Source organism: Helianthus annuus, chromosome 4 (genome assembly GCF_002127325.2).
Source record: "Helianthus annuus cultivar XRQ/B chromosome 4, HanXRQr2.0-SUNRISE, whole genome shotgun sequence".
Classification (NCBI taxonomy): domain Eukaryota; kingdom Viridiplantae; phylum Streptophyta; class Magnoliopsida; order Asterales; family Asteraceae; genus Helianthus; species Helianthus annuus.
In genome coordinates, this window is record NC_035436.2 from 206,350,930 (window position 1) to 206,374,679 (window position 23,750).

The window sequence follows — 23,750 nt, forward strand, 5'->3', positions numbered from 1 at the left end:
CCCTGAGGATCCTGTCATTAGTTTCATCCTGCCGCTGCATACGATCCTTCATCTGCAAAATTAAAGCAAACACATCACTAGTACTGGGAGTAGAAGAATTCATAGCAGAAGAAGATGGAGGTTTAGAGAAAGAAGGGGTTGGTCTCTTCTCAGCATTTCTCTGGGATCCTGCCGGTGGAGGAGGTAGAGTGATCTGTGATGAGGTGACCGCAGACATCGCCGTGGACGTGTTCTTCAATGATGAAGCCATGTAATTCTTTGAAATGATTTCGAACAAAAGATTTTCTTTATGAATGAAGCACCAATTGCCCCACGGTGGGCGCCAAACTGTTTTGGTCAAAAATCACACAAGGATAATGTAACCAAACTTTATGTAAACGGGGTATGATGCTTGGTTAGCTATGAAAGTAAAGGATCACTTCTGTGATAAGGATACAAAGACACAATGATTTATACGAGGAAAAAGCCCTTGATCAATGTATGATCTCCGGCATAAAAAACCTCGGGTGATGGCAACTACCGATCACCAACTTCAATATAATAAAAATGTAGTTACAACTTCGGATGATAATGAGCTGAGTACAAGGATCACTGAGTGTCTAAGTGTTGAGAGTTGTGTCGTATGTTGTGTGTGTTCTTCCGAATGAGGAAGATGGGTATTTATACATGTGTAGGTAACTTATTTTAGGTAGATGGACCACTAATCAGCTCATTACCCCTTTAGAAATAAAGACAATCTAGCCTAAATAGTTGCCCATGAATCAAGCCTAGTTTCCATATCCGGCACAACGTTCATCTTCAATTCAGCTCTTGCCATATTTGTAAAAGCGCGTCCCTGGATCATGATATGTAGGGCATATCCTGCTAGATGTTCCTGCAAAATAATATTGTAGTAATCGAAAGTGACCGTTAGTATAAGGATCACCTCAATGTCCCATGATCCTGTTCCTGAGGTCTGGCTGAGGATCACTGCCTGCCAAAGAAATAAGGATCATTGGTTAGGATCACGTATAAGGATCATTCATAGTAAAAATCCAGCCCTAACAGTTATGTCTTTCAAACGCAACCAACCTCAACAATAACATATTTATTTTTAAAAACTCATTCAAGTTTGTATAAACTGAAACACGTATTTTTTTTTACAAAGAACTCAATCAACTCCATAATTATCTTAAAGCCTTTCATCGTCTAATTTTCTATCCTTAAACCCACGTAACACATGGGTCTATAACCTAGTGATATAAATAAAAGTTGAATAGTATAAAAAGTATAGTTAAAATATATAAAAGTATAAAAATCTTTAATTAAAATACGAACATACGAACATAAACGAACGCAAATGAACGAATGTTCACGAACACCTTACCGAACGTTCACGAACACAATTGAACGAACGAGACCTTTGTTCATGTTCGTTCATTTAACTAATCGAACAGAATTTCTTGTTCATGTTCGTTCGTTTATTAAACGAACGAACATAAACGAACTTCCCGCCGAACGGTTCACGAACTGTTCGCTAAACGTTCAGTTCGTTTACAGCCCTACACCTAATTGCATAAACATCCACGTAATAAAGGGTGATAGCTTCCATATTCAATATACATGCTCAAAAATAAGTTATTTGTTCACTAAGTACCTGCCAAATACATATCCACATATGACTATAGAGAAGGTAATAAGTACATGTACTAAGTTTATATATATGGAAATATATAATATGATACTTTCGGGTATTATTCGGGTAAATGGGCCGGGTATCGAGTGGGTATCACTAAATCCCATACCCGTACCCAATTTTTTTCTTTTTTTAAGCCCGTACCCTGCCCATACCCATTGGGCTTCGGGTATACCCGGCCCATATGTTTCGGGTTTCAGGTATACCCGTCAGACTTGGGCTTTTTTGCCATCCCTACTTTTCATAGTTCTTGTGTTAGATATGTTTAGTTTTATTGAATCACAACACAATTTCATTTAGAATGACATTTAGGTTTTAACCATACCGAATTTTAGAGAATCCTATAAACCAAATACTCCCATGAAATTGAATTTATATTTTTTAAGCAATTAGCTATATATAATTAAATAAAATCTATTGAGTTGCCCATCTTCAAAAATATGTATTCTTATATTGATATTGTGACACATTTATGTCTTGGCCACATAAGATATATCAATTCATAGGAATGCCCTTAACCTTCAATATCACCAACATTTTAAAAGCCAAGGAAAAACGTAATGAATATAACTAGGTGTAAAATTTAGAGTAAATTATTCTTTTAGTGGTTTTAACTAGTTGAGTCCGAAATTAGAAATTTAATGCTCTGAGTTTCTAAGCGTTCATTTTATAGCGTTTTGAGTCCCTGTGTCTTAATGGCTTTAACCACTTGAGTCAAAAATCAAAGTATAAGTGCTAAAAAGTTGGACTCAAAATGTTATAAAATGAATGGTTAAGGACTCAGGGCGTTAAACTTTTTGATTCTGGACTCAAGTGGTTAAACCCACTGAATCACAGGGACTCAAAAAGTAACTTACTCTAAAATTTAACACTTAAGCGATATTTTTTTTAACGACAAATTTCTTTTTAAATCTTGTCGTATGGTTTTCTTGAACCTAATAACCTCTTACTATGAAGATTATTTATTAATTAATTTTTTAGTCGTCCTGATACGTTGGTCTAGGGTAATATGGTCTGCCCTCCCTAGTGGAGACGCATGTTCGATTCTCGCTTGGACCATTTTCAAAGGACATAATCGGTGCTTTAATCCCGGGTTTGAACCTGATGGGAGGCGAAGGTTTACGAATTTCATCCGGTTCCCGCGCAACAGGGGCACAGTCTCATAACGGTTAAGAAGACAAACTTGAACATAACCCAAGCAGGATGAGTTTACACGTAACACTCTTGCCAATAAAAAAATTAACTTTTTAGTCTCCAAGCATTCATGAATTGCCACGTCACTAGCAAAAACCCTTGCAACTCCTATTTCAACCCACATCACTTTCTGCCTCCACTCTGCACCCTCTCACCAATGGCGGCTGCATCTTCTCCTTCATCCGCTCACCCCCAACTCATTTCATTCACCAAAACCCTAACCAACAAATCCCCATTCACCTCCAAATCCCTAATCTCCTTCAAACCCACTTTCAAACCCTTCACCATCAAAGCAATCACATCCGAAAAACCAACACAAACCCACAAATTCGACCACTGTTTCACCAAACAAGACGATGGGTATTTGTACTGCGAGGGTCTCAAGGTTCAAGAAGTCATGGAGGCTGTTGAAAAGAGACCCTTTTATCTTTACAGTAAGCCTCAGATAACGAGGAATGTTGAGGCGTATAAGGATGCTTTGGAGGGCTTGAATTCGATCATTGGTTATGCTATTAAGGCGAATAATAATTTTGTGATTTTGAAGCATTTGAGAGAGTTGGGTTGTGGGGCTGTTTTGGTTAGTGGGAATGAACTTAGATTGGCTCTTGCTGCTGGTTTTGATCCTACAAGGTATTAAAGCTGTGATTTTTGTTAATATTTGGTCCAGGACCGATATTTGAGATATTGGTTATCGCGGTAGGATATCGGTAATTTTAATATCATGCTAAATTTATATATATAGCAATTTAACACTAATAATTCAGTATACTCTCCTATCATTAACAAATTAACCTTTTGCAACTTGCAAAACACTAACAATTGTAGCAAGTAGGAACTAGGGGTGTAAACGAGCCGGGCCGAGCCCGAGCTAGACTGGGCTCGAGCTCGGCTCGTCATGTTTTTATGAAGCTCGAGCTCGAGCCCGGCTCGATTCGAGCCTACTAATTTGAGCTCGAGCTCGGCTTGCGAGTAAAACCCAAAGCTCGAGCTCGGCTCGAGCTATTTTAAGAACAACCTTAGACGAGCTAAAAACTCGACTTGAGCTTGCTTCAATGTCGCTTAAACGAGCCAAAGATCAGCTCGAACTTGGCTTGCCAATGTTATCATCATTATTATTATATTATATAAAAAATAAATATATTTTTGTTTGGGCTCGTTTAGGCTCGCGAGCAGCCTAAACGAGCTTTGTATTTCAGGCTCGAGCTCGGGCTCGATAACTAAACGAGCTCTATTTCAGGCTCGAGCTCGTTAAAGCTCGGCTCGTTCGAGCTTTTAACGGAGCCGATAACGAGTAGCTCTCGAGCCTCTGGGCTTGTTTACACCCCTAGTAGGAACTGACATAAGACTAAAAACACTAACATTTAATAACAATTAAGACTTAAAACACTAACAGCAGCGATAAGAAGAAAGACGAATGGTAGAACTAAGAAGAAAGATATCGGGAAAATCGGTGATATATCGGTCAATATCGCTGATATTATTGGTACCAATATTATGACCCTGCAGAGGACCGATAACCGATATATCGGTGATATATCGGAATAATAACTACATAGGCGAATGTATTATTAAAAACTGCAAATTCTTTACTAGGTTTCGTATTTGAGAAGTTAAACAATGGAATTGTTGCAACAAAGTAAAGTTTTTTTTATTTTAAATTGCTTTTATAATACTCGTGGAGATTAAGTGTGTGATCATGATGTGAGTTATAGGTGTGTTTTTAATGGAAACGGAAAGCTTTTGGAGGATCTTGTTCTTGCTGCTCAAGAAGGTGTGTTTGTTAACATAGATAGCGAATTTGATTTGGATAACATTGTATCGGCAGCAAGAATTGCTGGGAAAAAGGTCAATGTATTGCTTCGAATCAATCCGGATGTTGACCCTCAGGTTTGTCATAAATTATACCGAATCTTCTATTTGTATGAACTTAAAAAGTCATTTGATTATTCAACTAGCTTAATCTGAAGCAAAGATGAATAAGCCCATTTACCCAACAAAAAAACATAATATCAAATACAATGTTGTAGAAGGCGCCAGGCGCTAGTCGGGCTGTGAGGTACCGCCTAGGGATTAATCGGGATTAATAGGGATTAATCGGATTGGACTTTTTAAGTATAATTTTACAAATTTTTATATATATAGATAACTTTATACTTTTTATTAATAAATTTACAAGTTTTGAGATGACTTTATACTTTTTATTAATAAATTTAAAAGTTTAGGCACCATATGTAAACTAGTGAAAGACAGAGGGTTAAATGTTAAAATACCTAAACTTAAATGTTAAAATAGGTTTATAACTAAAATTTGGGCTTTATTTAAACCATGGGCCAGGTTTCAAAAATTGGGTTTTTTGAGTCCAAAAACATGGGCCCGATTAGTCCGATTTTGACCGATTTTTTCCGACTTTTACCGACTTTGACCGATTTTGACCATAACCGATTTTTTTGACCGACTAGCTTAAATTTAGGCAGTAACCCACCGACTAGCGCCTAGGCGCCGATTAATCGGCCGCCTAGGCTGATTTCTGCAACATTGTTTCGATTACTCATATTTAATTGAGTAAACTGCCATTTTGGTCCCTGTGGTTTGGTCAATTTTACCACTTTAGTCCAAAACTCAAACTTTTTGCATCTGGTCCCTGTGGTTTCAGTTTTATTGCCATTTTGGTCCAAAAATGAAATCAGGTCATATTTGTCTTATAAAATCCTGTTATTTTGTCATTTTCCGCAGGGGCAAAATGATCATTTCTTTTTTTTTTTTTATAAATAAATACCATATTTTATTTGACAAATATGACCTGATTTGCCCTGAGGAAAATGACAAAATTGCAAGATTTTATAAGACAAGTATGACCTGATTTTATTTTTGGACCAAAATGGCAATAAAACTGAAACCACAGGGACCCAGATGCAAAAGGTTTGAGTTTTGGACTAAAGTGGCAAAAGTAACCAAACTCAGGGACCAAAATGGCAGTTTACTCTTAATTATACGACATTTATGTTCAAATATACTCATTTATTGTTTATTGTAATGCATTCCCTTGTTTTTTTTGATACTTTTGATGCCTATTCAATTTACTTCTATTAGTTAAAAAATACGTTTTTTTTTCAGGTCCATCCTTACGTTGCAACTGGAAACAAGAACTCCAAATTCGGTATACGGAACGAAAAATTGCAATGGTTTTTAGATGCCGTGAAGTCATATCCTGACGAACTTAAGCTAGTTGGGGCCCATTGCCATCTCGGATCCACCATTACCAAGGTATGTTACATATATAGTTTGTAATTTTGTTTATACGCTATTTAAAACTGATTATGTGATATTAATCGGATGATAAAACGAACCGTTAATGGTCATGTTTGGATGTGATTTAGGTTGACATTTTCAGAGATGCTGCAGCAATTATGGTGAAGTTCATCGACGAAATCCGTGCCCAAGGGTTCGATATTAGTCATTTAAACATTGGAGGTGGTCTCGGGATCGATTACTATCACACCGGCACCGTTCTTCCTACCCCAAGAGATCTCATCGACACAGTAAGAACTTTTGTGGAGCCCACCCAAGCATTCATGTTTTTTATTAGATTAAATTACAGAAATCGTCCTTTATGTATGTCACTTATTGCAAACTGTGTCCTTTGTCTTCAATAATTACAGAAAACGTACTCGATGTTTGCAAATCCTTGCAAGTTATGTCCTTTAGCCCTAACTCAGTTAATTTTTGTGGTTAAATCTGACCAAATAGACCCCACATGAGGGTATTTTGGTCATTTTATTCTCATGTGAGGTCCATTTGTTCAGATTTAACCACAAAATACCCTCATGTGGGGTCCATTTGGTCAGATTTAACCACAAAAATTAACTGAGTTAGGGCTAAAGGACATAAATTGCAAGGGTTTGCAAACATCGAGTACGTTTTCCGTAACTATTGAAGACAGACACAGTTTGCAATAAGTGACACACATTAAGGACGATTTTTGTAATTTACTCTTTTTATTATGATCATCAATAAATTAAATTTAGAGTAAAATGCACGGATAGTCCCTGTGGTTTGGTGAAATTTCACCTTTAGTCCCCAACTTTTCAGAATTACACTCTTAGTCCCTGTGGTTTGACAAGTTGTTACTCGGATAGTCCCTAAAGCGGATGAAGGTTACTCGGATAGTCCCTGTGGTTTGACAAGTTGTTACTCGGATAGTCCCTGTAGTTTGACAAGTTGTTACTCGGATAGTCCTTGTCATTTCACACCCAGTTAACCAGAAAAACTAACCTCCATCCGCTTTGGGGACTATCCGAGTAACAATTTGTCAAACCACAGGGACTAAGAGTGTAATTTTGAAAAGTTTGGGACTAAAGGTGAAATTTCACAAAACCACAGGGACTATCCGTGCATTTTACTCTTAAATTTACTTTAAGGGCATTTCTGTCATTAGGCATATGTTTTTTTGCCAGATTTGTATAAATGGGACTATACGGTAGTATAAAAACATGAGCATACATTATCCTATTTTCATATGCATATTGCATAGTGTTAATGTTAATTACTATTAAGCAATTATTTAAAGTGTGGGTATTTTTTTTTTAATTTGATGCAGGTGCGGGAGCTAGTCAAGTCTCGAAATCTGAATTTGATTATCGAACCCGGGAGGTCGCTCATTGCTAACACTTGCTGTTTTGTGAATCGTGTTACGGGTGTGAAAACAAACGGTACAAAAAACTTTATCGTGATTGATGGAAGCATGGCTGAACTTATTCGTCCTAGCCTATACGATGCTTATCAAGTAAGATTTTGTAAAGATCCATTTGGTTATAACCGGGTTAGGGTGAACGGTTATTTTTATTCTCTAATGGCTCAACTGCATTTATTTGGGATTGTTAATTATAGCCGCTTATTGCTTATTGAACTGCTTATTTTAATCACAAATAATCTGATAAGAAGTTTAGATAAGCAATCCCAAACATTCCCAAAACCGCCTGTTTGGATAATCGAGAAAAGCTAAAGGAGAAATTACAAGTTTTGTCCTTTATCTTAATACCACTTATCAGGTGGTGTCCTTTTTAACGAATTTTGACAAGTTTCGCCCTTTACAAGAAATTTTGTTGCACGTTTTGTCCTTTAGACTTAACCCAGTTAGATTTTCTTGTTAAATCTTGTCACCCAAGGGTATTTTAGTCTTTTCCCCATTTATTTAATATTATTTATCCTATCCCATAGCCCAGTTGGTAGTTGGGCCGGTGTCCTCTTCATGAGGCGCCGGTTCGACTCTTGCTTGTGGCGAAAGGGGCAGGACCAGGCAATGATGGTAAGAACTTGTTAGCCACTAGTTGCGCAAGTTCGAGCCTGAGCCGGCCCCGGTTTTCATCCGGCCGTTACTCCAGCGAGGTCACTCGTGTGGAGGCGGCACGGTTTCCGGGCGAAAGCCGTAGCCAAGTCTGACTACCCAGCGCGGGCCCCGGTTAAGACAACGTAAGTCTGGGCAGATCTTGGTTAGGGTCCCCGATTTGGGGATGTGAATAACCTTAAAAGAAGTTCACCTTTCAAAAAAAAAAAATTAATATTATTTAAAAGAATAAAACAAAAGATTTTAGGGTTGACTCTTGAAATAAAAGGGTAAAAAGACTAAAATACCTTTGGGTGACAAGATTTAACAAGAAAATCTAACTGGGTTAAGCCTAAAGGACAAAATGTGCAACAAAATTCCTTGTAAAGGGCAAAACTTGTCAAAATTCGTTAAAAAGGACACCGCCTGATAAATGGTATTAAGATAAAGGACAAAACTTGTAATTTTTCCAAAGCTAAATTGGAGAAAAATTTCATCTCAAAAGCAGACTGATCTTCATTCAATCAAATATCTTAATAAATAGCGTACGTAATTACAATAAATATCCTTTGACTATCCAACAATAAACATAATGACCCTTAAACTAAAAACAAAAATAAACCCTAATTAAATTACGTAACGTTGAAAGATTCTTGACCTCAAGAATAAAAAAATAAAGAACAAAATGCAACATTCGTGGACTCTTCGGGTTGACCCGTTCCACGGTGGATGCCATATAGTTCGTCCGATGGCACTCGATGCCGTGTCTATGAGATGCTATGGTATGCGCCATTTGTGTCTCTTGGTTGCATCGTCTATCGGTGTCATTTCTTTCTTTGTGGACACTGGTTTCACCGCTTGCTGATGGTGTGGTTTTTGGCACCAGTACGGGTGCGGGTTTGGGCCAGTTGAATGGGTTGATGATGTGGGTTTTTGGGCGATTTTTGGTATGGGTTTAGCGGTTGGTTTAAGTTAAGTATAGGCGGAGCAGTTGGTGGCACGGTGGCAGAAGCGACAGTTGATGACATGGTGGAGGAAGCGACAGTTGGTGGCAGTGCGGTTTTCAGGACAGATGGTGTTTTAACGGATCGGCTAGGGCTGTTTTTGGTGGTCGGTTTGGCAGGATAATAGTTTTGGGGACATAGGTTTGGGTGTTATTCGGGAAGGTGCTTGTATCAGATGAACCACAAGGCTCACCAGAACGTAGCTAATACGATTTATAAAAAAAAAATAAAAAACAACAAAAAGGTTTACAGTTATAGCAAACCTGCCAAATTTGCAAGACTAATAATCATTTTTAATGCGTTAGTTATTGTGTTTTTTTTTTTTTTTTTTTTTTTTTTTTTTTTTTTTTTACGGGTCATGGTTCTTATATTCTCTCTATGCAGCACATAGAACTGGTTTCGCCCCCACCATCTGATTCTGCTGTTTCGACTTTTGATGTTGTGGGCCCGGTTTGCGAGTCGGCTGATTTCTTGGGGAAAAATAGGGAACTTCCTGCACCAGCCAGGGTACAATGTTCCACCTTTTTTTTATCTAACGCTTATCGATAATATTTACAAGTTTGTTTTATTTGAATCCCGATTTTTCTCTTTGCATTTGTTTTTTTTTTTACTAATTTAATTAATACGATTTTTTCTACAGGGTTCTGGGCTTGTAGTTCATGATGCAGGTGCCTACTGCATGAGTATGGCTTCGACTTACAACCTCAAAATGCGCCCACCCGAGTACTGGGTATGTTTTCTTGACTTTGACTTTTGAAGTCAAACCAACAAATTTCAGTTTGTAATTATCAAAACATTTTAAATTCTTTAAATCACACCAATGGGTTATGTCAATCTTTTGCAATACATATATTTATATATAGAGTAAACTTCCGTTTTGCTCCATGTGATTTGGTCATTTTAACGGTTTTGCTCCAATAGTTTAAAAACAGCCATTTTCCTCCCTGATCTTTTGAGTTTGTCGCCAGTTTGCTCCCTAATCTTTCGAGTTTGTCGCCAGTTTCCTCCCTGACGGAGTTAGAGGCTGGGAGCAAAATGAAGATAAGTTAGAAAAATCAGGGAGGAAAATGGCTATTTTAAAACTATTGAAGCAAAACCGTTAACATGACTAAATCAAAGGGAGCAAAACGGAAGTTTACTCTTGTATATGTTTGCAAAAAGAGCAAATTACGTTTTTGGCCCCTGTGGTTATATCACTTTTACTATATTAGCCCAAAATAAGAATTTTTAACATATCTGCCCCCATGGTCTCTATAACTAACCATTTTGACCCTTAAGTCTAACCATTTTAGCCCCCATGGTCTTTATAACTAACCATTTTGGCCCCCATGATCTCCAGACTTAGGGGCCAAAATGGTTAGTTATAGAAACCATGGGGGCAGATATGTTAAAAATTCTTATTTTGGGCTAATATAGTAAAAGTGAGATAACCACAGGGGCCAAAAACGTAATTTACTCTTGCAAAAAAATAGTAGAAAAGAGTATGAAATTCGGATTTGCACAATACCATATTTGACTCTCAAAAGTCAACATATTAATATTTCTGCTTTATTTATTAAGTTTTTTTTTATATATATAAATATTTGATTGATGTAATTGAAGGTTGAAGAAGATGGATCAGTAGCCAAGATCAGGCATGGGGAGACATTTGATGACCATATGAGATTTTTTGAGGGCCTCTCAGTCTAGCTTATATCGCGGCCTTCTTATATCTATGTGTTTGTATCTCTATCTTTTGAATACAAGATTCCAAGTTCCATTTGATGGCCAAATCTTGTGATGGATTTTGCCTGCCACTAGTATTGCATCTTTCATGTTTAGAAGATTACAAGGCATGATTTGACATGTATCGAATTGTTTGATCTTTTTCGTCCCGTCTTTATGAAATCGTCCAATTCTTAGGGATCATCACCTATGTTTAGAGATTTACAAGACAAAAATCAATGTGAAAGTTGTATGCTAAGGCGATTTAAGTATCATGTCGAATACATAATATACTAGACGAGCTTGAAGAGATCCATGAGGGGCTCTACATCTTCACTTGGCATCCCTAATGATAGTCGAAGCTGAATGAATACATAGAGGGTTAATAAGCGAAAGTCAACGGTCAACATTGGGAGCTTCGTGGACCTACCTCACCCGAAACACTGAATGCGCTATATAGGTGTGCGGCAAAAGCATGCAAACTGTCGGAGGGTTTGTGTAAGGGACGGCGACTTGGGCCACGGGGTTGTTTGCCGCTAGGCAACACCGTTCATAGGTTATAAAATTAGCCATTGGGGATTAAAAAATTCAATTTTTTAAAACCCTTGTATATTCCATTTCATTCTCGTTTTAAACCATTATACTCTTCTCACTGCAAATAACTCTCATTATAGCCATGGATTCACAAAAAAAGAAACATTGATGGCGGTTCAAACAAAAAATTCTGAGGTGCCGGTTCGAGCAAACAAGGTGGTGGTTCGAATTGAGGGGACATTTTTGGTGGTGACATTTGTAGACCACGCCAACCCACACCTCTTTCAACGCAACATCACCAACCTAATTATTTTTATGGCCATCAATACCCACTAAATTATTATTCACAACCTATGGTTCCATCCGTTTGACTCGATTTTTCTCAAGAATCTCTTGGTAACGAGCCGTTTGGATCGTATAGGAGCCCACCTCATTGGCCCCCCTTTGAAAATTTGGATCGAGGACCCACACTTCATTATGAAGACGATGATGATGGATATGTGCAAGAAACGTAATTTGATGCGAACTTGAATGGAATGAAAATGCAAAGTGATGTTTGCTCTAAAGATTTGGAGACATTTTATAAGTGTGAGATCTACACTAACCACAAGAGTCTTCCACACATCTTCAACCAAAAGGAGCTAAACATAAGACAACGATGATGGGTTGAATTGATGATGGGATGACCATCCGTCCGGATGATCATTCGACCGGATGGAGCCATCCGAACACCGCCCTTCGCCACCGACTTAAACCTCGCCCTCTCACTATAAATACTAGCCGTACACCCTTATTTCAACACTTTGACACCCCCATCCTCTCCCCAAGTCTCTGTTGCGATTCAAGGCCATTTTGTAAGTTTTTTCTCTCAAATCTTCGTTAATCTTCAGCTCTAATCACTTCTACTCCATCTTCTTCATCTAAATCACACACACACACACACACACACACACACTAACTTTTTCTCGAAATCATCTGATTTGGACCTCTCAAAGGTGGTTTCCCCTCGTTTGCTTATGCAAACTGTTGTGGAACATCATTCAATCAAGATTGGCTCCAGATCTAAAGGATTTCCACACTTTTCAACTTAATGGAATCTGGACTTAATATTGATGGATTTCCACACTTTTCAATTTATGTAACACCCCAAAAACGGGTTTATTAATTATAATAAAGTAACCGAAATAAACGGGTAAAATACGGTAGTGATAAAAATAAACCCAGTAAATATTAGGATCTAAATAAGTAAGCCTAATATTAACTAAAGAGTGAATCAAAGCTTTGGAGGAAATAAAGCTTATAAAAGACCCGAGGTAACGGGGTGTATGTAACACCCTAAAACATAAATCCTTTTATTATAAATCCGAGTTTAATAATTGTAACATCCCTATTTTCATCATAAATAAAAACTGACAAAACATCCTAACTATGTATTTTATCTATGATAAATAAAACAATACTGTTGAAGCATATAAGGTTTCAATTAAAAACCTTATTTAGAAACTTAGTAGAGAGTATTTTGTAAATGATCAAGAAGGAGGGGTGAATGTGGAAATATGAGTTATAGTTAACTAAATAAGTCAAGGAGGAAAAGAAATCTCCACAACCTTGATACGTGCAGTGAGGTATATGCCAATGGAGAAAAAGAGACCAAGAGAAAGTGATTTCCAACTTGAAATCTGGAAATTCAAAGTGTAAATCTTGTTAATGCAAGTTTATAATCTGATTTCTAGCATCATCATCTCTTTTTGTAAGTACATATTCTTCTTGTTCATCTCCTTTTTTTTCTTTTATGTGGAGATACATGTGGGGTTTGATGTTAACATGAGAAATTGAATGATTTTTTATGCTATTTGTGTTCAGAAACATATCTGTATGTGATAAGAATTCATCAATTTAATTGTCTACTTTGTGTCTTAGATGAATTAATAATCTAGGGTTCATAATGAAATTGGGGCTTTTGTATAAGTTGTAATGGGCACATGACATGATGACTCTTGAATTGATTTTAAATATAGTTTGGTTCATAATAACTAAGTTTGATGTTTCTAACATAATGCAAGTGTTTAATTGGTGTTCGAGCCATGAAATAAGGGTGTATATAAAAGGTTGGGTCGAACTGAAGAAGAAACAAAACCTGGATTTTCGCAGCTTTTACACTGATTTTAGGCTGTTTTGTAAAAATCATATAAAATCAACCGAGTGTCCGTTTTGGGTGTTCTTTATATGCTTAAAAACCTTGTGGAGTGTAGATTGTATAGAATTTTAGAACAAGGTAAAACATGGTCGTTAAGTGGGTCAAAAATGTGAAATACTACAGGCTATACATGCTGTGTAAAATGTTAAGTTTAGCTAATGAATCTAAAAGAAAATTATTTTTCAATTTAGGTAGAACTTGGGTTATAGGTTCCAATAGACCAAACATGTTTACAAATATATGATTTATTGTGAATCCAAAAGTGAGGTAAACGAACGTAGTATGCAATATGAACTTTTGAAACGGGTCAAACATGAAGCAAAAGATTCATAGTTTTTATAAGTGTTTAACTAACACCACTTATGTAAACATGATAGAATATGTGGGTTTTACCTAGTTTCCTTCTTATTGGCTAGTTTGAATTTAGAAGATTAGCTAAAATCCAACAAGGAACGCAAGGTGGAAGCTTTGGGCAAACAAGGTAAGTGATTTCTGTAATCACTTCTTATTTTATTTAAGTAAAGTAGCGTTAGTTGATTAAGCGTGATGAGGTTTGAAGTTTCATATGGTTTTGTTCGTATGAAATTGGTAATTTTAGCTTAGTAGACCGAATGGGACAATATAAAGTTGTAATGATATGACGAATAATGTCTGTGTAATGGCTACGGTATGTAACCGGGTAATGGGTAAAATTGCACATAAGTGCACCAACCGAGAATGGGGACTTAGGTTAATGGGTCAAAGTGAAGGTATACTTTAGCACGGAACGTTTGTACAAGCAATGTCGATAGTATTTCATGTGCCCGGTTAGTGTAAGGTGTTATAACATTAACATTATGTGAGCCTTAAGTGTAAACATATGAGTTGTTGATAAATGCATGACGGGTCGAATAATTCGTAATGAATAATAAGCCGAAAATGTATAAGTTAAGAATTTCCTTAACCCGGATGTTGGATTTTAAGTTCACATAATAGAATGTTAGTTTACAATCATGCAGGAAGAAACGAGAGGTTAATCGGGTAAACGGTTTAAAAGCTATGCAAGTTTTTGTGCGTGCGAACGACAAAACAACACAGCAGAAAAATGGCAAAACTAGAGGCCGTCGCCGACGCCCCTATGGGCCGTCGCCGCCGACGCCTTGTGCATTTTCAGTTTTCTCCGACGCCTAATTTTCCTGTCTTCGAAGGTTTCTGGCTACGTGAAAAACTAATAGCCGTCGCCGACGCCCTATAGGGCCGTCACCGAAGGCCTCCACATGTTTTAAATGCTGAAATTCGTTAATTAAGTTATTTTGTGTACCGTAAGCTTCGGTATATTAACCGTGGTCTACGACGGGCCTCCCAAACATAATTTTGAATGTTTCCTTGATGTTTTTGGATCATAAATCCAAGTCTAAGCACCCCATAATTAATGTACGAGTATGATAAGTGAATGCGAATAAGTTAAATCAAGAATTGAATGTAAATAAGTATGTGTAGACATGATTATGTAAGCATTTAGTTATGTATATAGATAAGTAGATGTGTAGATGTCACACCCCCAAATTACCACCTAGGGTATGTCCCTATTGGAGGTGCAACGATCCAACAAAGAGCCACCAATCATATCAAACACAAGTTATAATGTATTAAAATACCCAATTGAAAGAAATGTAACGTTTGAAAAGTTAAACCAAAACCAAAGTATTGAGCGGAAGCATAAACGTATAAACGTATAAATGTAAGAAAACCAAATCAATATAATTGTTTATTATGACCACGACCACTCCAGCAGCATCAGACAGCAAGCTCCCAAGTTCCTTCAATAATTACCTACAAGCATGTAATCAAGTGTGTCAGACTACGCTGGTGAGTTCAAGGTTTGTGTTTGTTTACCAAGTTGTGTTACCGATCATATGAGTAAAACAGTTTACAAGACGATATGTTGTTTGTTGTTATGATGTTTGATGTTTCGATGTTGCTCATGTTAGATACCCTAGGGAGTGTGCCCATAAGTATCCGGGGAGTGGGTACCCCTTAACGACCGTTTGCTATGTTGCCATCGTTAGATACCCTAGGGAGTGTGCCCATATGTATCCGAGGAGTGTGCCTCTAACAACCATAGCCATACCCAGATAATTAGTTCACGCCCGTCCTTACGGCCCGGTGTGAGGTTTCCCACCTAATAGCGCTATCAACTAATCACCCCCATTGCCCTCCAGGCAATAACCAAAACCGATTAAGTTATTTACCCAATGTTTCCCTTCCAAATGTTTACCAGTTGTCCCAAACCACCGGGACACATGCTTGAGAAAAGTGCAGTGAACTCACCTTAGATTTGCTCGGTATGTTTTATTACTTTGTTTCACAGTGATCAACCATACCCTACCGTGGTTACCAAAAACAGTCAGTTTTATGAATTCACAATTCACGTATCCAGTCACACATATTGCTCAAGCAATAAACAGCCAACAGATAAACATCGCGTATGTCATAACAATCATAGTTCGTACTATCACACAAGTTGTAGCAAGTATCCGTACCGTCACACGTTCACTTTGCAAGTTAGGGTCGTACACGCACGTGTTATTTTATCATACGTACCTAGTTTGACAATCACATGGTAGTAGTCCAATCCTTATTCAATCGATCATGCAACTAACAACAACAATTCATATCACTCAATCATTTATTTAGTTATCAAAAAAAAATCTTATACGAACACTGTTCAAGGCTCGCCACCAACTTGGCAGCCCATATTGAAAGTCCTACGATGATCGGCCTAGTTACAGTTAAGCCTATTTCAATAACAGTTCACCCTACTATTACTAACCGGCCCAACCATCATATATACAACTTACTAACCACCCACTAAACATAACCCATCATCATCCTGTTAACCCCACACATTCTGAATCATCAAATAACCTTAGTGTTTAACTATTTAAGCCAACTACCATTTACATCACATAATATTTATCACCTAATAATTAACCATCGGATTCCACTAAATCAAATGGCAACTTATCTCAGAATCGTTTATCATAAATTAACTAGTTCATACCTTCCTCAGACTAGCTCAACGTTAACAACATGCTTTCTTGATTTACACAAACTATCATGTTATTATCGGTCCAATAATAAACAATCACAGCATCTTCATTCTTATAATATTAAAAGGGTTCAATCACAAGGCTCCTTAAATCTGACATACAATTAATGAGAAGGTGATGGTCCAATTAGATTTATCTATCATTTTATATCATATATTATTTCATTACAATTGAAAGGTTATTGAGTATATATATATATATATATGTGGTCCAATGGATGATTCATTTAGTGGGAATCAATTGGAAATGCAATCAAGGAATTTATTTGAAAAGTGTCAGTAGGTCATGTGAAACATGTCGGCCAAATGGTGGTTAAATGATGGTTGAATATCATGCTATGCATATCATCAAACTATATTATATTCATAAACCCTAAAACATTTATCAAGCAATCATAGACAATTAAATCATGATGGTAAACTAACCGAGGTGCCAATTGAAGACGAACATGTGAGGGCTTCGTAGGAGGAAGCTGCCGTCGGTTACCAAGGAAAAGGAGATAGAATGCTAGGGTTGATTCTTAGATTATAATCACACACGAAGTTATAGAGGAATGGGCTAGGCAGTTTGGGCTATACCTGGGCCGGAAGCCCATCTCGGCGAACAACTCGATGATGTAAAACAAATGGGTGACGTCGGGTCCATCTTTCGCTGAGCCCACATGTACCATTTTTTTTTCGGCAAATAACTAACTTATATTGTAACCATTTTAAACAAACCAGGATTGTAAAACAAAGGACGCGCACAGGAAACGTCTTGAAATCTCGGGTTGTCACATCATCCCCAACTTGAAATAAATTTCGTCCCGAAATTTGATAAGCAGTCCAAAAGCGACGAAATGTTGAATCAGGATGACTGTGGATTTTCCCGGGTGCCACATCATCCCCGACTTAAAAGGGAATTTCGTCCCGAAATTCCTCAATGATATTAGGAGTTGATTCAGTTGTTCGAACAATTGAAGATATTAGAGCTCCCTTTGATTATTACGTTCCTACAAGGACTTCGGTCCACGTACTGAGTTCCAACAAACTCTTGCGATCAGACTTCAGCTATGTCGACTAACCTTAACTTCTTGGTCCATGTTTTCGATAGATTCCCTGATAAATACAACTGGTCAGTTAACCTTAGACTCTAGTAAAGGTATCAAAAGTGTTTTATCAGGCAAACACTGCCTTAGATTCGTTAGTTAATTCGAGTTTATGAGCCATGTCACCGATTCGATCCGGAAATCTGAGTGTCCCAACTCATCGTGAATTAGGCTTGCCACACTTCCCAAGCGTACCACACCCTCCCGGTGTGAGACTTGCAACATGATATGATCGCCTACAACGAACTTCCAGTGCTTCCTGAGTTTATCAACTTTTCTGATGATCACGCGTTGCCGCCCTTCGAGCTCCGATCTAACTTTTCTGACGTTCACACGTTGTCACTCACCTTAATCCATCAAGGAAATTAGCGTTATTGTCCATGTGATTCCTCAAACAGAGCTGTAAGCACACCAATATGGTAACGGCTGCAGTAGAGCTCACCCAAAGATAAGTGTCCTTCCCAAAGGCTTACTAGAGTCGATCACGCACATGCTCACAACATGTCTTTGTGTGTCCGGATGGTTCATTACTCTGCCCAGTTGTCCTATAGTGATAAGTAATGCTCATGTCAAAATGTGAGCCAAGGGTGTTGTGTATTGCCTGTCATAAATTAGGTAACAGGAGTTGGTTCCTTGTGCCTAAAAGCTGTCTCTCCCAGAGGAATATCCACAAGCTGGGAAGACTCATCAGTTTCCTTAATTGCCAGAAAGTGTGTTGGTAACGTGTGTCCATCAACGATCATCCAGGTGATAATGTTTCCGTTTCGAGTTGTAAGTAGACTAGTGATAAAATCCATGGTAGTCTGTTCCCATTTCCACATATGCGTTTTTGGTTGCTAATATACCATCTTGACTTTCCCACAAGTCAGACATCATTCTCATGCGTTGGTATGTGGGCCTTCAGGCCCGGTCATCCGTACATGGTCTTCAGGTTGTCAATATGTGGTCGTGGCAAATGGTTCTCTACTGTCACCTTATTGAGTTCTTGAAAATCAGTACACATACCAAAAGGCTTATCTTCACGGATATAACCGGGGCTTCCCAAAGCGAAAAGCTAGGCCCGACCAAAACTCTTGTCCAACAGCTCCTGCAGTTGATTAGACAGCTCTTGCAACCCTCCTGGTGCAAGACGGTAAGAGTACGTGTAGTCAGGGCTACCTCTGGCGCGAGATCAGACTGAGATTTCGCCTAACAGTTGTGGAGGTAAGCCCGAAAGTTCTTTGGGTAGCACACCGAAGAATCACGAATGGTTTGTGGATTCTCGATCCTCTGTCTCCTTAGCCCTAGCATCAGTATCGGTTGTTAGTATGGCGGAGTAATCCCTCCGTAGACACTTCTGGCCTTCTTAGCTGAAACGACGCTAACCTTTGCACCACTTTGACGCTTTAGAACAAATAACGATTCTCCACACAAGATTTCCCCTCACTGGTGTATCTGCGCAATCTCTGGATAACCAATCCGCATTGACTACTGTATTGCAACCATCAAGGATAGTAGGAGGAAAGTCGATGCCGAGCACTTATCCCACAAGGTCGAGTTCGCATCCCAATGAACTTATGAGGTGTCAATTGTCTTGTCATCGGCCGGTTCCACAACAGGTTCGGTTTCGAGAAGTATCAGGGCTAAACAGAACAGTGACGAAGTGATTAGTTACCGAGAACATGTAGGCCACCATGTTGTTATAATCCTGGCGTCGCCCACACCAATCCTAAATGTCCCTCCATGAGCATCATTTCCCGTGTTGTTGTACTCGTTGCAAGGATTTCCAGTATGGCCGTCGTTCCCTTGGTTGTTGTCGTTTGATTTAACAACGGCCACTACATGTTGTAGGCACCTTCATTTTCCATACAGTTGGTTACCATTACAAATACCTTGATGTTGCCGTGACTGTTGCCTCTAGTGTTGTTGTTTGAAACGGAGCTCTACGATCTTTCACCGACAGGGTCCACCTCTTCACATTCCATGGTACGAGCTAAGGCACTACTCATGGTGCGGGGAGTTTCACATTCCATTCTCCAGTCAGTTGTCATTGCTTATGTCCTGATTGGTTCGTAAAGGTTGACTCCCATCCGTCGCTGACTAGGGTTGGAGATTCGATTGCTGTCACTTTGCTGGTGTTCGTTGCCGGTAATCAGGGTTGTCCAATTACTGAGGTCGGTAAAATACTACGCTCACCCTTTTGACCATCGATCTAGCAAGTCGATTGAGTAATACGCGGTATACTGCGAGAGTGTTGCAGAAGTGATTACACTTCGGAGTCTAAGACGTCAATACATAGAGTTTCATCAAACGAAGAGAAGCGAGAAAGGTACAAACCAACTCAAGGACGTACGTGCAAACACCTAACATCCTACACGTTTCGCTAGGCGTTCAGGTAATACTCGATAACATCGAGATTCGAAAGGATTCAGAGAGGAGTGAGGAGATCACATTCGAGTAGGAGACAGTCACTGCTATGACTCCTATAGACTTGTTACGTTTCATATTGATCAATTAACGGGACGGAACCCCTTTTTCACTTGTCAAGCCTCACTGGGACTGACATGCGACCCACATTATTATTATGTGTGCACCCACAATAATACTGCGATTTGCATGCTCATCCCAGTTCCTCTTAACTCATGTCAAATGGTTCCTCCAACTCGAGTAGCAAACAAAGAGTATCACGAAACGTGAGTCATGAATTTTTAGGGAAATACCACCGTATTAGTCACATAACACAGGCAAGCAATACATGAATTCATACTGTTGTGCTAAACGTGCAATCACATGCAATATCATATGTAAGTGTTCACTAGTTATGCAGTACAATGAGTATACAAGAGACGAACCTTGCAGTCTGGAGCTGAGTGTCATGGTCGATTGCGGAACTGTCGGTTATAGTCTGGTTTTATGAAAGCGTTTTAAAACCAAGTTCACTATAACCAGTGGCTCTGATACCAAACTGTCACACCCCCAAATTACCACCTAGGGTATGTCCCTATTGGAGGTGCAACGATCCAACAAAGAGCCACCAATCATATCAAACACAAGTTATAATGTATTAAAATACCCAATTGAAAGAAATGTAACGTTTGAAAAGTTAAACCAAAACCAAAGTATTGAGCGGAAGCATAAACGTATAAACGTATAAATGTAAGAAAACCAAATCAATATAATTGTTTATTATGACCACGACCACTCCAGCAGCATCAGACAGCAAGCTCCCAAGTTCCTTCAATAATTACCTACAAGCATGTAATCAAGTGTGTCAGACTACGCTGGTGAGTTCAAGGTTTGTGTTTGTTTACCAAGTTGTGTTACCGATCATATGAGTAAAACAGTTTACAAGACGATATGTTGTTTGTTGTTATGATGTTTGATGTTTCGATGTTGCTCATGTTAGATACCCTAGGGAGTGTGCCCATAAGTATCCGGGGAGTGGGTACCCCTTAACGACCGTTTGCTATGTTGCCATCGTTAGATACCCTAGGGAGTGTGCCCATATGTATCCGAGGAGTGTGCCTCTAACAACCATAGCCATACCCAGATAATTAGTTCACGCCCGTCCTTACGGCCCGGTGTGAGGTTTCCCACCTAATAGCGCTATCAACTAATCACCCCCATTGCCCTCCAGGCAATAACCAAAACCGATTAAGTTATTTACCCAATGTTTCCCTTCCAAATGTTTACCAGTTGTCCCAAACCACCGGGACACATGCTTGAGAAAAGTGCAGTGAACTCACCTTAGATTTGCTCGGTATGTTTTATTACTTTGTTTCACAGTGATCAACCATACCCTACCGTGGTTACCAAAAACAGTCAGTTTTATGAATTCACAATTCACGTATCCAGTCACACATATTGCTCAAGCAATAAACAGCCAACAGATAAACATCGCGTATGTCATAACAATCATAGTTCGTACTATCACACAAGTTGTAGCAAGTATCCGTACCGTCACACGTTCACTTTGCAAGTTAGGGTCGTACACGCACGTGTTATTTTATCATACGTACCTAGTTTGACAATCACATGGTAGTAGTCCAATCCTTATTCAATCGATCATGCAACTAACAACAACAATTCATATCACTCAATCATTTATTTAGTTATCAAAAAAAAATCTTATACGAACACTGTTCAAGGCTCGCCACCAACTTGGCAGCCCATATTGAAAGTCCTACGATGATCGGCCTAGTTACAGTTAAGCCTATTTCAATAACAGTTCACCCTACTATTACTAACCGGCCCAACCATCATATATACAACTTACTAACCACCCACTAAACATAACCCATCATCATCCTGTTAACCCCACACATTCTGAATCATCAAATAACCTTAGTGTTTAACTATTTAAGCCAACTACCATTTACATCACATAATATTTATCACCTAATAATTAACCATCGGATTCCACTAAATCAAATGGCAACTTATCTCAGAATCGTTTATCATAAATTAACTAGTTCATACCTTCCTCAGACTAGCTCAACGTTAACAACATGCTTTCTTGATTTACACAAACTATCATGTTATTATCGGTCCAATAATAAACAATCACAGCATCTTCATTCTTATAATATTAAAAGGGTTCAATCACAAGGCTCCTTAAATCTGACATACAATTAATGAGAAGGTGATGGTCCAATTAGATTTATCTATCATTTTATATCATATATTATTTCATTACAATTGAAAGGTTATTGAGTATATATATATATATGTGGTCCAATGGATGATTCATTTAGTGGGAATCAATTGGAAATGCAATCAAGGAATTTATTTGAAAAGTGTCAGTAGGTCATGTGAAACATGTCGGCCAAATGGTGGTTAAATGATGGTTGAATATCATGCTATGCATATCATCAAACTATATTATATTCATAAACCCTAAAACATTTATCAAGCAATCATAGACAATTAAATCATGATGGTAAACTAACCGAGGTGCCAATTGAAGACGAACATGTGAGGGCTTCGTAGGAGGAAGCTGCCGTCGGTTACCAAGGAAAAGGAGATAGAATGCTAGGGTTGATTCTTAGATTATAATCACACACGAAGTTATAGAGGAATGGGCTAGGCAGTTTGGGCTATACCTGGGCCGGAAGCCCATCTCGGCGAACAACTCGATGATGTAAAACAAATGGGTGACGTCGGGTCCATCTTTCGCTGAGCCCACATGTACCATTTTTTTTTCGGCAAATAACTAACTTATATTGTAACCATTTTAAACAAACCAGGATTGTAAAACAAAGGACGCGCACAGGAAACGTCTTGAAATCTCGGGTTGTCACAGTAGATATGTAGGTGCGTATGATTAGACGTATGAATATACGAATGCACGAAGTAGGATTTATCGCCTATGAAAAGAATGGGACAGGTATGCATGTATACATGGTTTCAATACGTTTGAGTATGGACGTTACTAATGATGTGCTTGAGATTGGAATGTAATGCAGGAATGAGAACGTCAGACTCTTGTAGAATTGAAGCCGAACCTGGAAGCCGAACTCGAAACAAAGGAATCCGAGAGGATAGTCGAATGAATTAAAGTTTATGTTGTTGAATGTTATATGATTTTTAATTGTACCAGATTATTGTTGTATGATGTTGTCAATGACTAATGGTTAAGTTGTATGTGATGTCCACAGGTACTACACGGATTTCTTCTACCACTATCAAAGATAAGCGGGCATAGATCGAGTCGAATAACAAGGATTGTACGGAAAGAACGGTTACGTAGTCTTAATTTTGTAACGCATTAATTTGTAAAAAGGGAAGTGAATTTTGTAAGCTTCTTCTTGAATGTGTGTATTATTTTAAGATCGTAAAGAAATCTTTAAAGCTATTTTTCCGCTGCGTTATCTTTAAGTTCTTACACGATGATCTTACAGGGAATCGTTCTTATTACGAACGGGTCATGCCCGAATTTTTCTTAAATAATAGTATGGTAAT

At 38.3% G+C, this 23,750-nt stretch overlaps 1 protein-coding gene and 1 long non-coding RNA gene across 2 annotated transcripts; both read left to right on the plus strand.

The window, feature by feature from the left end:
• The first annotated feature begins 2,984 nt into the window (after window positions 1–2,984).
• LOC110938207 (diaminopimelate decarboxylase 1, chloroplastic) lies at window positions 2,985–11,104 on the plus strand. Its single transcript, XM_022180668.2, has 8 exons — window positions 2,985–3,499; window positions 4,582–4,756; window positions 5,984–6,133; window positions 6,247–6,408; window positions 7,467–7,652; window positions 9,581–9,703; window positions 9,837–9,926; window positions 10,799–11,104. The coding sequence occupies exons 1-8, from the start codon at window positions 3,027–3,029 to the stop codon at window positions 10,883–10,885; spliced, it is 1,446 nt and encodes a 481-aa protein (XP_022036360.1). The 5' UTR covers window positions 2,985–3,026; the 3' UTR covers window positions 10,886–11,104.
• Window positions 11,105–12,906: 1,802 nt separating this feature from the next.
• Window positions 12,907–23,645, plus strand: LOC110938206. Its single transcript, XR_004890965.1, has 3 exons — window positions 12,907–13,184; window positions 14,048–14,112; window positions 23,036–23,645. It is a non-coding gene; the product is annotated as an uncharacterized LOC110938206 (long non-coding RNA).
• The last annotated feature ends 105 nt before the right edge of the window (window positions 23,646–23,750 follow it).